At 35.1% G+C, this 16,754-nt stretch overlaps 1 protein-coding gene across 1 annotated transcript in view; it reads left to right on the top strand.

The window, feature by feature from the left end:
* The window catches only part of LOC110655071 (membrane-associated progesterone-binding protein 4), a 33,460-nt gene extending 18,877 nt beyond the window's left edge, over positions 1-14,583 (top strand). The window contains exons 7-8 of the mRNA XM_021811247.2: positions 13,860-14,034; positions 14,224-14,583. Coding sequence (XP_021666939.1) covers positions 13,860-14,034; positions 14,224-14,391 — 343 coding nt within the window. The 3' untranslated portion in view covers positions 14,392-14,583. The remainder of the gene's footprint in view (positions 1-13,859; positions 14,035-14,223) is intronic.
* The last annotated feature ends 2,171 nt before the right edge of the window (positions 14,584-16,754 follow it).

Raw genomic sequence — 16,754 nt, 5'->3', positions numbered from 1 at the left:
TCAGAACGATTCTTCATTAAATATAACCAGGTAACACGAGAGTAATCATCAACAAAAGTAATAAAATAACGAAATCCGCTTTTAGAAGTATGAACAAGGACCCCAAACATCGAATGAACTAACTCAAAGGGGATGAAGCCCGTTTATTGACTCTAGACACGAGAAGGCAAGCGATGATGTTTTGCAACCGACACGACTCACATTCTAGTCTTGATAAAAGTGGCGAGGAGACAAATTCTTCATGGTAGAGAAAGATGGATGACCCAATCTACAATGAGCTTCAAGAGGTGTTAAGGTCTGGAGCAAACAAGCGATCGCGGTACATGATTTTCGAATGTAGAGACCACGACTCACGTCCTCTACCAATAATCTGCCGTCGTAAGATCACGAAACAAACACCGATCGAGAAAAAGAAAATAGAATAATTTAAGGTACGAGTAAGTTTACTAACAGAAAGTAGATTAAAAGAGAAATTTGGTAGACACAAAACAGATGACAAAGAAATTGACGAAGTCGGATTCGCAGTTCCAGAACCCATAACACAAGAAGTAGAACCATCAGCTAAAGTAACAGTAGAGGAAGTGGGATTAGACTGAAAAGTAGATAGAAGACTAGAATTACCTGTCATGTGATCTGTTACACCAGAATCAATAACCCATTTGGATGAGGAAGACACAAGGCATGTAGTGGATTTACTCGACTCGTGATCGCGATGATAAGGAACCGTAGGCTTTAGAGATGCCTGATACTGGGAAAACTGTGCAAAATCCTCTGCGGATACCAAAACAGTTTTCTCAAAGGAAGATACTGTAGAATCCTCTGCTGTCATATTGCCATCTGTGATCGCTGATTTTTCCTCTTAAGTTGCGGACAATTATATTTTGTATGGCCAGGCTCATGACAATAATAACAAATGACTCCTCTTGAGTTCTGATTAGAACTAGCCTCTCCATTACGCTGATTACTACATTTGCTGTAATTCCTCCTCTACTTCCTCTTCTATTACCTGTTGTCCATTTGGATTACGGCTAATAAGAGCACTCTTGTCTGTGAAGATTGGGTACTCTCTGCAGAAGGACCCGTGTGAATGTTTCATGCAAAGAGGAAATCTCGAATCGAAAGAATCGAGATTTAGCGATCTCATACTCAAGGAAGGCTGCAAGAAAACTCATAACAGCCAGTTGCTCCCGTTGGGCCTGCTGAACTTTCACATCAGAACTAAAAGGCAACAATACATTAAGTTCCTCATATACTCGTTTAAAATCCATAAAATAAGCCGTGAGAGACTTATTCTCTTTCTCAGCACGGTAAAATGCCTTACAAACATCATAAATACGGGAGATATTCCCTTTACCAGAATACAGAAAATCTAAGTAATCCATCAATTCCTTAACAAATTCACAGTGATTAATTAAACTAATTACCTCACTGTGAATCGAGTTCCGAAGCTGCAAAAACAACCGAGCATCCTCCCTTAGCCAAGTTTGTTGTGTATCATCAGTAGGTGGATCTTTAGTAAGGTGATCATCCTTATCAATGCTACGCAAATAGACCCTAACAGTCTTACTCCACTCCAGATAATTCAAACCATTAAGTTTGTATTCCGTGATCTTAGTCATCATCGGAATCACATCAGAAATAACATTCTTATTGTCTGCCATTTGTTGAGACAAAGAAAACTAACCGAAACGCTAATCCAAAGTCTTGTGACAACAAAATGATCCAAAATCACAAATCAAGCAAATACAAATAGGATCGAGAGCCAAACCTCGGAAGTCCTTTAATGGTGTCTTTGGATCGTGCAACAAAGACACGATGGTGGAATGAGGGGATTGAGGCGACGCTGGCAATGTTGATTGGAGTCGAAACGGCCGGTCGGCGGCCAAGGTCTCTCCTGAGCTGGGTGGTGAGAACAAATAATCACCCTAGATAGATGACCTGCTCTGATACCATGTAGAAAGAGATGATTCTCATTTTTTTCAATTAATCTGTACATGGGTATTTATATACAATTGATTCCTATAATTGTGTTATACTAATTAGGAAGAAATCCTAAATAAGAAATCCTAAATAGGAATACAGAATACAGAATATACACAGAAATAATATAATGATTGACTTTCCATAACAAATACATTAAGTTCTTCATATACTCTTAAATTCAATGAAATAAGTCATGAGAAACTTATCCTGCTTCTCAGCACGATAGAATGCTTTGCACACATCATAAATACGAGAAATATTTCCTTTACCAGAATACAGGAAATCTAAGTAATCCATGAATTCTTTAACAAATTCACAGTGATTAATTAAATTAATTACCTCACTGTGAATCGATTTTCAAAGTTGCAAAAACAATCGAGCATTTTCCCTAAGCCAAGCTTGCCTTGTATCATCAGTTGATGTATCTTTAGTAAGATGATCATCCTTGTCAATACTTCGTAAATAGACCCTGACGGTCTTACTCCACTCCAGGTATTTTGAACCATTAAGTTTGTGTTCCGTGATTTTAGTTATCATTGGAATCACATCAGAAATAATATCCTTATTGTCTGCCATTAGATGAAATTAACAAAATTCTAACACAGGTTAATAACCAACTCTGTCCTAATCTTCAAATAAACTCAATAAAACTTAGAAACAAAAGAATTCCATGAAAACAGAACCTGAAATTGCTCAACAGTGAGCTGCTCGAAGGAGAGAAATATTTGAGATCCAAAAGAAATGCCCCAAACTGAACAATGAACCATGGAACTAGAATCACCAAGTCGAGGCGACCCTGGGACAAGAGGCGTGACTGTCGAACGTCGCCGTTGGACGGCACACGCACGTTCACGCGCCGGCGCGTGGAATAGGGATCAAAACTTAAGAATGGCGCTTGAAGGCTACGCGCTTCAAGTCCGGTCATCGGACTTCCAAGGGTGGCCGATCGGCACTTGTGCCTTCTCCTGAGACGGGTGGTGAGACACTGAGATAACTTTATTGAGTTCTCCTAGAAGACAACACTTGTCGGAGGAGAAGAAGCAGAGAAAAAAAAAATTCATAAAAAAAAAATTCAGGCTAGGGAACCTGGCTCTGATACCATGAAGAGAATATTTTCTGAGTATTTTTTTGAATGAGATACAAGATATTTATATACAAAGAATTCTATAATTAAATATTCTAATTTGGAAGATATCCCAATAATTATGCTAACTAATTAAGAAAAAATATTATATACATAATTATAGGATTAACTTCCTATAACATGCTTCTTGGAAAAATACCTTCAATTGTTCTTGCGGGTTTGAATTACCCATGGCGTTAAGCTCTGATACTAATTTGTTATGTTCTTGTACCTAGGATCTCGTTACGTGCTTGTTAATAGTGAAATTTGATTCAAAACTAAAAACTTTTGCTTTACGTCAATTCTTTTATCGACCTATTGTTGCTGAAAACGTGAGCTCATACCTTGGACTCATTGGAGAAGAGAGAGTCTAGATCTTAATTTAATTGAAAATAGTTATGCTTAATTATATTAATTCAAGTGACCCCTTTATAAGAGAGGTTTACACAAAATTTATTGGAATCCTACTAGCAATAGGATTCCTAAACCCATATAGACTATAATTAAATAGGAATTGGAAAAGTAGATAAAAATTTGGAAATGATAATATTGTTGCTTGCATATCAGGTTGGATTTCGTGGGTCCCATGTGTCTTGTAGCTTATGAATGTGTCCACAATAGGCTTTCAATTGTGTGAAAATTGGGGGTATGTTGCTAATTTTTAGTTGCTAGGGTTATTGTAGCTGGGGAACCTTTTTTTGGGGAAAAAAAAATTATCTTGGCTCATTTATTTCAGCACTTTTTCATTCTCTCTAGGCAATTGAGTCATTTTCTCTGAACTTTCTCACAATTTTCTCCACAACCAACTCAAGTGAAATCATTCATTTCTCTACAAATTTGAGCTCAAGAGCATAGATCATTAAATCGATAAGGTAGTTTTGAAGTGAAGGAGATTAAAGGGTGAGTTATTGTTTAATTTGTTTTTCCTAATTTTTAGCTATTTTCAATTATTTTTAGGTAAATAATTAGAAAATAATATCAAAGAAAATTTTAGGCTTTAATAATATCTGCTAAGTATAAATTTAGGTTTTGGCAAGATAAAATTTAAGAAAAATAAATAATCATGAAATTAATTCTTGAAATTGATTTTCATAAGTCATAAATTAAATAGTAAGCAATTTCACAACTTAATTACATAGTAAGTTTACAATGTAAGCTAATGATCAAAGTGTCCAGTCCTAGTCTTAAGATCAAAGTCAAGATAATCTAGAATCTTCTAGATACTCATTTTGGAGGTAATAAAGTTAGTTATTTACTATGTTCTTAGTTATTTTGGTTTTAAATAGATTAATACTAATGATGTATAAGAATGGTGGATTTAATATCTTTATTTGATATATTTGTGCTTAATATTTAGTTGTATATCTTTGTTTAATTATAATTTTGAATATTTGTTCATTCCATTTTGTAAATTGTTCAAAAAAATTTGTGTAGCGATAGGCCGTTACTGTTACGTTATTACTGTTACAGGCCCATTTTCATTACTCGCGATTGCAATTTAAAACTATGGTCGTAAGCAAATCAAATTAACAAGTTGGCCTAACAACACTTTTGCAAATCAAACTGAATTTTCATTTTAGAACTAAATTAATAATAGAGTAAGAGATTTTAATATTAATTCCATTAATAGTAACTCGCATTCAATCTACTGCTCAAATTGGGAAAACAATCACCCAATACCCTTGAATACCCAAAACAATCACTAAATTACAAACCAAAACTTGAAATCTTAAAATTACAATTCCTAAAACTCCAATTTAAGAAAACTATAAAAAAAATCCAAAATTTTGAAAAACCCAAATTCATCCAATTCCAAAACAGCTTGTTAATCACATACACAATAAGAAGAAAAAAAAAAAATAGTTCACCTAAAATCACATCTTGGCAAATAAAGTAGATGTTGGAGTCTAGGGGAGATTATTGGGCGAGACTTATTAGATATCACAAGGGTGCCACCATGGCACAATGACAAATGAGTGAAGACGAGGCAATTTGCAATCATGGTTTAAAAAATGGTTGTTGGCCCGTTGCATTACCTAACAGCCGTTATTTATAAGTTTTTGGCCTTCTGTTATTGTTTCCCCTATATATAATGGCATTTAAATTGTAGGTTGTAGCGGTTTGTAAGTAATAGCATGGTCGTTACTAACCATTATTTAAAGGCTATTATTCAGGTGAGCAACTAAGGAGGCTTTTTTTTTTTGGTGGCCAAAGGCAATTGGTTATATTCCTTTTAAGTTTCTACACTTTCTCCAAGCAGTTTCTCTCAAATTTCTCAAGTGAAATTTCCTTTCTTTACAAATTCTTGAGTTGAGATCATCTAATAGACAACATATATTTGAAGTGAAGGAGGACAAATCTATATTTCTACATTCAATTTTTTTGCATAGGGTGAGTTATTTTGTAATATTTGGTGTTTTTTGCTTATCAAGCTGATGACTAAAGCTCTCAAAGTCAAAATCAAGATAACCAAGAACCTCTTAGACACTCTTTTTGGTGATAATAAGGTTAGTTCTTTACTATCTAAATGGGAGAGTTCTCAAAGGCAACAGAGGCTAGATGGCCAATGCCTCAAACCCATCTAGGTGAGCGACCTGCTTCAAATGAGCTCAGGTGCAACAACTGTGCCCTAGCAAGCCTAGATGATGTAGAAGAAACAAAGAAGAATAAAATTAGGAGAAATCAAGGACCAATCATTGAAGAGAAAACTAATTCTCAAAATATTATTGTTCTCATAAAAATTATCATAATAAAACTTATACCCCTTACAATAGAAAACCTAGGTCTTATTTATAGATTTAGGAAATCACATCAGGATTTTAGAACCTTAATTCCATCCTAATTAGGAATACTAAATTAAAGCAAAATAAACTAGGAAATTGTAGAAAGAGATGTAGAAAGAGATGATTCTCATTGATTTCAATTAATCTGTACATGGGTATTTATATACAATTGATTCCTATAATTGTGTTATACTAATTAGGAAGAAATCCTAAATAAGAAATCCTAAATAGGAATACAGAATACAGAATATACACAGAAATAATATAATGATTGACTTTCCATAACACTCCCACTCAAGTTGGAGCATAGATGTTAATCATGCCCAACTTGTTACAAATGTAGTCAATCCTAGCTCCATTCAGAGCTTTTGTGAAAATATCTCCTAACTGCTCTCCAGTTTTGATATGTCCTGTTGAGATGATCTGTTGTTGAATCTTTTCACGAACAAAGTGACAATCAATCTCAATATGTTTGGTCCGCTCATGAAATACCGGATTAGAAGCAATATGGAGAGCAGCTTGATTATCACACCACAATTTCGCAGTTGGGGGTCTTAAAACTGTCTCATCTAGTAATTGAAATATCCACATTACCTCACATACCGATTGTGCCATGGCTCGTATTCGGATTCAAAGACTAGATCGAGAAACTACACTCGCTTCTTGCTTTTCCAAGACACCAAATTTCCTCCAACAAAAACACAATATCCAAGAGTTGACCTCCTATCAACCTTAGATCCAAATTTCGATCGGCATCCAAAAACATTCAACATTCAAATGCCCATGATTACCATATAACAACCCTCTTCCCGAGCTCCTTCAGATAGCACAAGATTTGTCCCAAGGCTTCCCAATGAGCAACGGTTGGGGAAGACATAAACCGACTTACCACACTAACGGCATAAGCAATATCGGGACGAGTGACAGTAAGGTAGTTCAATTTTCCTACCAATCTCCTGTATCTCTCTGGATCTTCAAACAACTCACTATCCCCGCTAACAGTTGTAAATTTGGAGTCATTGGTGCACTACAAGGCTTAGCACCTAATTTTCCTGTCTCATCAATAGATCGATGACATATTTTCTTTGAGACAAGAAAATACCCTTCTTACTTCTCATAACTTCAATACCCAAAAAATACTTTAATAATCCCAAGTCTTTGGTCTGAAACTGGGTTTGGAGGAAGGTTTTAAGAGATGAAATACCTGCAGAGTCACTCCCAGTGATGATAATGTCATCCACATAGACTACCGGGAGAATTAGACCAAATTTCAGTTGCTTATAAAATACCGAGTGATCACACTTACTCTTTTGCATACCAAATTCTGCATCGCTTCACCGAATCTCCCAAACTGTGCCCTAGGACTTTGTTTCAAGCCATAAAGAGACTCAAGCCTACAAACTTTACCCAACTCCCCGAGCAACAAACCGGTGGTTGCTCCATATACACCTCCTCCCGAAGATCACCATGAAGGAAAGCATTCTTGATATCCAATTGGTGCAGGGCCAATCATATGTAGTCGCTAAAGAGATAAACAAGCGAATGTATAAGTTTAGCTACAGGAGAAAAAGTGTCGAGTAATCAACCCCATATGTCCGAGCATATCCTTTTGCTACAAGGCGTGCTTTTAACCTAGCCACGTAACCATCAGATTTACCTTCATCAGAATACTCATTTGCAACCAATAGCTTTCTTACCAGTGGGCAAAGGCAACAGTTCCCATGTACCATTAGCATCTAAAGCCTCCATTTCTTCTTTCATAGCAAGACACTGCCAGGATGAGACAGTGCCTCACCAACAGTATTAGGGATAGGAACAGAGTCTAAAGAAGTAACAAAACACCGAGAATAAGAAGACAATTGATTATAAGAAACAAAAGAAGAGATAGGGTAAGTACATGAACGTTTACCTTTACGAAGAGCAATGGGTAAATCTAGATCAGAATCATGATCAGTATGAGGTACAGGATCTCCCAACGAAGTAGCTGGTGGAGGATCTGAGTCAGTAATCTCCAATCTCCTGGAATAAACATGAACAACTGGAGGCCGAGTAGGTCTAGAGACAGAAGAAACAGGCTGTGAGAGAGGACTAGACATTGATTGGGCAGTATATATTAAGATATCATCCTTATCAATGCTACGCAAATAGACCTTAACAGTCTTACTCCACTCCAGGTAATTTGAACCATTAAGTTTGTGTTCCGTGATCTTAGTCATCATCGGAATCACATCAGAAATAACATTCTTATTGTCTGCCATTTGTTGAGACAAAGAAACTAACCGAAACGCTAATCCAAAGTGCTGACAGCAACAAAATAATCCAAAATCACAAATCAAGTAAATACCGAAATAGGATCTGAGAGCCAAACCTCAGAAGTCCTTTAATGGTGTAATCGATCGTGCAACAAAGACACGGTGGTGGAATGAGGGGATTGAGGCGACGGCAATGTTGATCGGAATCGAACGCCGATCGCGCCAAGGTCTCTCCTGAGCTGGGTGGTGAGAACAAATAGTCACCCTAGATGGCCTGCTCTGATACCATGTAGAAAGAGATGTAGAAAGAGATGATTCTCATTGATTTCAATTAATCTGTACATGGGTATTTATATACAATTGATTCCTATAATTGTGTTATACTAATTAGGAAGAAATCCTAAATAGGAATACAGAATACAGAATATACACAGAAATAATATAATGATTGACTTTCCATAACAGAAATAATGATAAGCCTATTAATAAAATTCTAAACCTAATAAAACTCTTAAATTTCTTAATTTTAGAATGAAATAAATTCCTAAATTATAGTAGGATTTTCATCTTCCCATTATGCATTATTCTTCTCTGGTTGGAAAAAAACTCGTCCTCAAATCTTGAAGTACGAAATGATCACAAACCAAGTGAGGAGAACACACAATATCAACTTTTTGGATTGTAGTAACAAGATTGACTTGAAGGAGCTTGAGCTCTCTTTTGTATTCTTGGAAAAATCTGGATAGATAAAATCAATTGAAACAATAGTTAAAAGGCTCTTTAACTTGGTAGGATCTCCAATTTTCATTAATTCCATGACTTGATTGTTTTGAATCTTCATTGAAGGCTCCAATACTTGATTAACTTCTTGCTTTAAAATAGACTCTTTCAATTTCTGTATTTTGATCATCTTCATTATCAAGTTACTCTTCTTTAATTGCATCTTCAACTTGCTCTTTTTGTTCTTTAATTTTAAACTGTTTTTCTTGCTCTTCTTGTAGTTTTATTGCATTTTTAAGACTTCTTGCTTTTATATTTTCAATACTTTGTCTTGTATCCAATTGTTCTTTCAATTGAAACAAATGTGCTTCTTTCCATACTTCAAATTCTTCAAGTTCTTTATCCTTAACTTGTTGATGAGTTTGTTGGACATTATATTTATTCTTACATTTTTCAATTGCTTTCTCCCTATTTTGTAATATTATTTGTATATCTCAATACTCATCGAATAAACTATGAGGAGCATAGTTAGGACTACCATTTAAACCCATCAAATAAGATATTTCGTCAAGCTGTTCATAATAGTCGTTGATTTTGGGTTGTATTCCTTCAATTTTATCCCATAAATCATCTAATTGTATCTTAGAATCATCAATATCATCCTGTACCCTTTTACTCGATAACATGATTTCAAATTAAAGCAGACCTCATTGAAGAAGACTCAAATTTTTACAGTTTGGAGTCATTATTACCCCAAAATGAATACCAAAATCAAATCCAGAATGCCAAAATTAGCAAAGATGGCACGCTGAAATTTTGTTGATGTGGCAGGAGTGACGTGGCAGTGCTGGTAGGCGATGTGACGTTTAAGTGGCAAGCTGATGTGGCTACTTGACGTGGTAGTTGCCAGAGTCAGTGGGTGGATCTAGTCTAGATAGTAGCACAGAAAGGAGTGGTAAACTCAGCTGGGTATTGGGGCGGGTCTGATCTGACCCATCGAGTTTGGCCAGCTGGGAGGTGTCAGACGGTAGTATTGATAGTGAAAAGGGGCTAATGGCAGACGGGATGCTTGGGGAAGGTTCGGATGCTTAAAATAGTTGATTCTTAGGCAGGTAAAGTTTCGGGTCTGGATTGACTCGAACGGATCTGGAGATCCGATTAGTTTTAGATGACCAGACAGGTGCCAATGGACTCGCTTGAAGATGGCCAATTGTTTTCTGGTGATGGCGCTTGGATTTGAAGGCTGGACAGTGATGGGTCTTGGTGTTTGCTTGGTGGTGGCGGCGGCTGTGACTCTTTTTTTGGTTTTCTATTTTTTTTCTTTTAACAGTAATAAAGGTGTCATATGTTTCGAAGGCTGAATGAAAATTTTGACAGGGACAAGGAAGGAAATTTTGGAAGAGATTAGAAAACATGATGAAAGGTTTTGAAAGTTTGCGGAAGCTACAAGAAATTTGGATTGATAACGACTCTGATACTAAAATTGATGTAGAGCAAATAAAGAAGAATAAATAATTAGGAGAAATTAAGGACCAATCTTTGAGGATTAAAAATCGAGGTCTTATTTGTAGAATTAGGATTAAAAATCCCAATCACATTAGGATTTTAGAACCTTAATTCCATCCTAATTAGGAATGCTAAATTAAATCAAAATAAACTAGAAATAATAATAAGCTTATTAATAAAATTCTAAACCCAAAAAAACTCTTAAATTTCCTAATTTTACAATGAAAATAATTCCTAAATTGTAGTAGGATTTTCATATTCCCATTCTGCGGTACTAGGTGCCTTTGGCCTACTGAAAACGTGAACAGCCAAGGAAAAAAAGAAGAAGAGAGGACGATAATGACAACCTACCTCTGCTCCAGGATTCAGTTTTTTTTTTTTTTTTTTTGTTTTTTTTTTCAGTTCTTCTTGGCTCATCTGCTTCTTCTTAAAGACTGGTATGCTTTTTTTCTTTTTTCCTTTTCTGTTGTCGTGCTGTTATTTTTTTATTATTTTTTTTCCTCTTTTCTTTCTCCTTTCTTTTTCTTCTTCAAGACCTGTTCTGCGGGCATTTTTCTTCTTTTTTCTTACTCCTTTGCTTCTGCAACTGTTTTGCCAACATTTTTTTTTCTTTTCCCATTATCATGTTGCTGGATTTTTTTTTTTTCTCAGCTTCTTCTTCAAAGAACAGGACTTCTCCTTACTCCTCTGCTTTTTCATTCTCGTTGTCATCTGTCATGCTGTGATGATGCAGGTTTCGTTTTTTCTTCTATGGTGTTGGTGCTTACTACAGTCTACATCATTATCTAAAACTACACATGAAAAAACCAAAATTAGTAAATGAATAAAAAAAATATAATATTTTAGTTTTATGTTATTTGAATTTTGATGGAAATATTAAGATTTATTTAACTTTATTTTGTGCTTCGCCAGTCTATCACAAAATTCATTAAAAATTGGTTTGAGTAACAATACGGTCCTATCTGAATGTTTATAATTTTTCTAAGAAGATAACATGGATCCATTTCAGTAACATTTGAAAATTGTTTTTCTTAATTGGACGGGTTTTCTCTCCTCTTCCCATGTTTTCCTTTCCTTCTCTTGTTTACTTTCTCTTCACCACCTAAAAATTGCATGGTAGGCCCCCTCTTTCTCTTGCCTTCTTACTCTCCACTAAAAAATAAAATGTAAAGCATCTTCATTATCAATTCATGGCAGAGAGAAATATTCACAACTCCAATTCCACCAAACACAACCTGAATTCCAGGACACCTATTGCCAATTTACAACTCCAACATGAGGGAGAAATATTCCTACAATGATCAACATGCACAAAAATAGAGGCAATAGATTAAAAAATATTAAAAGATCTAACTATTTCTAATTTACATTTGGTGCCAAACCCTTACAAACCGACACTGATGTGGTCGATTGAAGGAATTTGCAGCATAGAAAAGTGATTCAAGGCCTTCATTTGATCCTAGTTGACCTTGTACTTCTCCACAACTCTTAAATTCCTTCAATTGATTCTTTTACTCAAGACCACCATCTCCCCTATCACAGTAGCTAGTATCAACATAAAGAACCCAAAAACGTGCAACATTGGCTTTGTAAATATTGATGCTGGGTGACGTTTTGATTCTGAGTGCTCATCAATTGTATTCTAGGAATCATCAGCATACTAGTTCACCTCAAGTCAATTGAGTTGAGCATTGGTGGCGGCATTGGATTGGGTCAATAGCAAGAGGAATTCAGGCAAGTTGATGAGGATGGTGCCAAGAGGGAGAGAAGGGAATTTGCGGGCTGCTTCGGATGTGGAGAGTGCAATCTTGGGGGTTTGGAAAGTTACCTCCAACTTGGATTTGAATGGATGGTGGGAGAGATAGTGATGAAGAGAGAAAGGAGAGAGAAATTGAAGAAGAAAATGAAGAAAGATGAAGAAGAAGAGGAGGAGATTTGGAGAAAATAGCATGATTATTCCTTCAAGCCATTGGGTGTATATATACTGCTTAGTTATACACTGAAAAAGGGACATTTACAGGCATATTTACAGCCACCAATGCAGCACACAAACAGCATTCAATCTCAACTTAAGGCACAATTATAGCAATTATTCCAACATTTCCCCTCAGGCTGGAGCATACATATCATGTGTGCCTAGCTTGTTACATATGTAATCAATTTGAAGACGTTGGATCTGGTAAATAATTATTGAAGATCAAGAAAAAGATCATTTAATAAGGACTAAGAATTTGTTAGTTAAGGTTAAATATCCTTTACATTTTGTAAATTTTTCTAAAAAATTTGCATAGCAGTAGGCTGTTACCAGTATGTCACATCCGCAACAACCCATTTTCATTACATATGATTGTGGCTGTTGTTACGGCTGGGAGTGCAGTTTAGTTTAAATCCATTATTCCATGCACTCAACTCAACTAAGCTTTTATCCAAAAAATTTGGGGTCGGCAATATGGATTCGCTTTTTCCACTCTGAACGATTTTGGGTTAAATTCTCAGAAATGTGTAATGCTTCTAGGTGATAGGCCAAACTAGTTCAGTGAAGGCCAAACTAGTGACAGGGAAGGAGTTAGTTTGGATGGAGTGGTACTATCCTAAAGTAATCCCTTTAAATATTTCGGCTCAGTCCTTCAAGTAGATGGAGGATGTAAGGAGGATGTTAGTCATAGGATTAAAGTCGGATGGTTGAAGTGGAGACGTGCCACGGGAGTTTTATGTGATCGTGAGATTCCCAATAAGTTGAAAGGAAAATTTTACCGTACAGCCATACGACCAGCTATGTTATATGGTAGTGAGTGTCGAATATTAAAGGAGTCGTATTCGTTTAAGATAAGAGTTGCAGAGATGAGAATGTTAAGGTGGATGAGTGGCTATACTAGACTAGATAAAGTCGGTAATGAGAGTATTGGAGAAAATGTAGGAGTGGTGTCAATTTAGGATAAGTTGAGAGAAGAGAGATTGAGGTGGTTTGGTCATGTGAAGCGTAGACATACTGAGGCTCCAGTTAGACAAGTAGAGCACATTAGGTTAGAGGATAGAAAGAAAAAAAGGGGTAGACCTAAATTGACTTGGAGGAGAGTAGTACAACATGATCTAGAAGTATTACACATTTCTGAGGATTTAACCTAAAATTGTTTAGAGTGGAGAAAGCGAATCCATATAGCCGATCCCAAATTTTTAGGATAAAGGTTTAGTTGAGTTGATTGTGTTAACTAGTATTTTTTTGGCCCATATAAAACGTTACCCTTTTCAGTGTACTTTTATGCATATAATTTAGGTAGAATTGCTCATTAGCTCTTGGATATTGATTATGTTGACGTGAACTAGTAGCTGTTATGGAAGTATAGTGGACTTGTAAAGTTGTAACTGTGTGTTTGTTTCAAAATCATTACCATGGATGCATTTCAAGTTTAATTTAATAGATGTATAAACTTTGGTTTTAGTGGTATAAAGGTATGTATTTAGCAAATGACTGTTGTAACTCCGAATTATCAGGTTTGTTGGCAAACTAGTTGGTCGTTATTATGATGTTCAAGGAAATCCCACAAAATATTTGAAAGGCGTTGAAGTGAAAGCAGCAAGAGGTGCACAACTTATGGAGAAACAGAAAAACGAAGAAGCCAAACAACCCAGTTGCAATTCAAGGTGGAGTCAAGGAGAGGGTGGAGAGGTATATTTCTGCTGTTTTGGAAAACTAGAAATCCATGCCAAAATTTAAGCTTGCCTCATCAGTTTAATTTTGTTTATCTTTTACACTGAAAGTTTGCGAAATGAAACCATTGCTCAAACACAAGTTCAGAATTCAGATAATTTCTCTAATTTTATATTGGTGTTCACGTCAGAAGTTTTCTATGGCCAGGTATGGTGTGAAAATGGCTTCCCAAGGTTAGTTCAGAGGCCTCGAGAAATCGCTTTGACTGGGAAGATGAGCAAACGATGCGCTTGCTTTGCAGAAGATCAATTAAGCCAGCAAGGGCTAGAAGTGTATGAAGGATGTGATTATCTCGCCAAGACTTGCCGTGTTTAACCTGATGCAAAAGTAATTGTGTTCTCTTGTTGATTTTATGTTGAAACACCTTGAAATGACTCCATAATAGTCCTTGTTGAAATATGGGAAAATTATACACTTCGCTAGTTATATGTGCGGTCTCCAATACATAGATATACAGAGATTTTTCTAACAAGCAATGTGCATCAGTAGGTTAAATTTTGAAAGGTAGATTGTTGTTAACACTGATTATTATTAGGCCAAATAATTACCTAATGATGACCAGCGGAGGCATATTTCTTTTTGTTTTTCCAATAGATTTGAAATACTAGCAACTTTTTCATGGGAATTTACACGGGTGTTATTTAATTATTATTATTACTATAGAGGTGTAATAAATTAATAAGAGTGAGAAGGGAAATGAAGAAACCAAAGATAACATGAAGTGTTAAAAGATTTATAAGTTTTGGATACTACGTTGAATGGCAAGAAATGATTTATATAGCCAATTAAAACTAATTTAAGATTAAGGATAATTGTTGTGTTATTATTATTATTATTATTATTATTATTATTATTATTATTATATCTTGGAAAAAATACACTTAGATACCTTGTGTTTTAAGGTTCTTATTAATGGAGTCCGAGTTATTTTAATTTATTTATTTATTTTAGGGCTTGTGTTTTAGTATAGTTAGTACTTAAGTGATAAAGTGACTGACGATGTTTATAAGTGTTGGTTGAAAGCACATATCCTAAATTGTCAAAAGAGAAGGGAAAAAATAAAAAAAAAAATCCTAAAACCCTGAATACTAAAAGTTTAAAAGTACATTAATTATGTGATACCCCCTTACTCGTTTACAGTGTAGATGAGTAAAGCATGTCACACTCGATGCCGAAGCGTCTTAACTTATTTTATTGCATTTCTTATTACTCACATTTTATTTATTTTATTTGCGGTCAATTTATTAATAGGAGAAATTGACGGAGTTTTCCCTAATTTATTAGCATTTTGACGATTTCCCCACCTGTTAAAATTTTCAACAATATCATCAATAAAACATAAAATTTTCTCATTATCCCAATATTTCAAATCATTTATCACAATCTCTCGATTTTCATTCATACATAAACAAATAAATTTGGTACTCATTCATAAATGAAATAGTACATTTGATTAATTTACATAATTACAAATAATTACATAGTTCCATAATTTACATGGCAAAATAAATATCTAACACAATACAAAATACAAAATACATGATATAATTTAGTGTCCTACCCAAAATACACTGTAGATGTGATTACACTGGAACACAGTGCAGATCGAAATGCTCACCCAGTCTGAGGTCTGCTGGACTCTCTATTTGTCTCACCAGTATTTACGTGTGGCAAAAAGCGACGCACTAAGTAATACAACTTAGTGGTGCCAATATAAAATAAAAGTAAACTAAAATAAATAAATATGTAAAAATTATGTTGTTATTTCATGCAGACTGGATTTCTAGTAATTAATCGTAATATTATTAACTTTAATACTTTTTATATTCATTGTTTGATTATAAATTATTAAGACTTGTTTTAGTTGCCCAAGTAACATATACTATTTGACTAGACTGGATAAACAGGTAAACTGGCACTTGGTACCAAGTACATTGGTCTGTCATACCATCGGTCAAAAAGTGTCTGCCAAGTGTGCAACAGAACAGCTAATAAGCCATATTAAACATCAGGCATAAAGCCAAGTGTATCAATTCATAATATCACAAAATGGAACGATATGTCATAAATCACGAAATGGCACAAAGGCATATGCAGTACTGCTATCAGAACACTATTGGCATGCCAACCTATCCAAACCACTCATACCAGGCATACTAGGGCATGTTACAAAGTTAATTGTTTAATTCTTTGTACTTAATGTTTGGTGATTACTATTCACCTTCCTATTCATGCATAATTGTTGAGTTTTTCATAATTAATAGGTAGGCAAGTTCTAATTGCACTAAAATACCACATTTTGAGTTTTACATTTGCTGGCATTAGTTGCCGATTTTAATTCAAAGCTCATTGGAAGTAATTCCAAAAATTATGATTTGGTCACTTAGGTTTACTGTTCTATTGGACCAATTTACAGTGGAAATTTAGCTAGACTTTCTTTATCAAAGTTATTCCTTAATGTGTCTTCTTTAATTCTCTTTTTAAATCACTCCATTTTGAGTTTTGTATATCAAGTTATGACATTTTTACCATAACTGGCCGGATTGGTCATTGTCCAGATTTTCTAGGTAGAATTTGGTTCTGGTAGTTTTGGTGTCATAACTTTGGCTAGCATTTGAATTGGTTATGGTTAAAATTTAGGTTTCTGTTCTTCATTAAAGTTATTCTACGTTGTCTAA

This window comes from Hevea brasiliensis, chromosome 3, assembly GCF_030052815.1.
Source record: "Hevea brasiliensis isolate MT/VB/25A 57/8 chromosome 3, ASM3005281v1, whole genome shotgun sequence".
NCBI classification, from domain to species: Eukaryota; Viridiplantae; Streptophyta; class Magnoliopsida; order Malpighiales; family Euphorbiaceae; genus Hevea; species Hevea brasiliensis.
The sequence above is the reverse complement of the archived record's forward strand: the minus strand, read 5'-3'. Positions and strand labels throughout refer to the sequence as shown.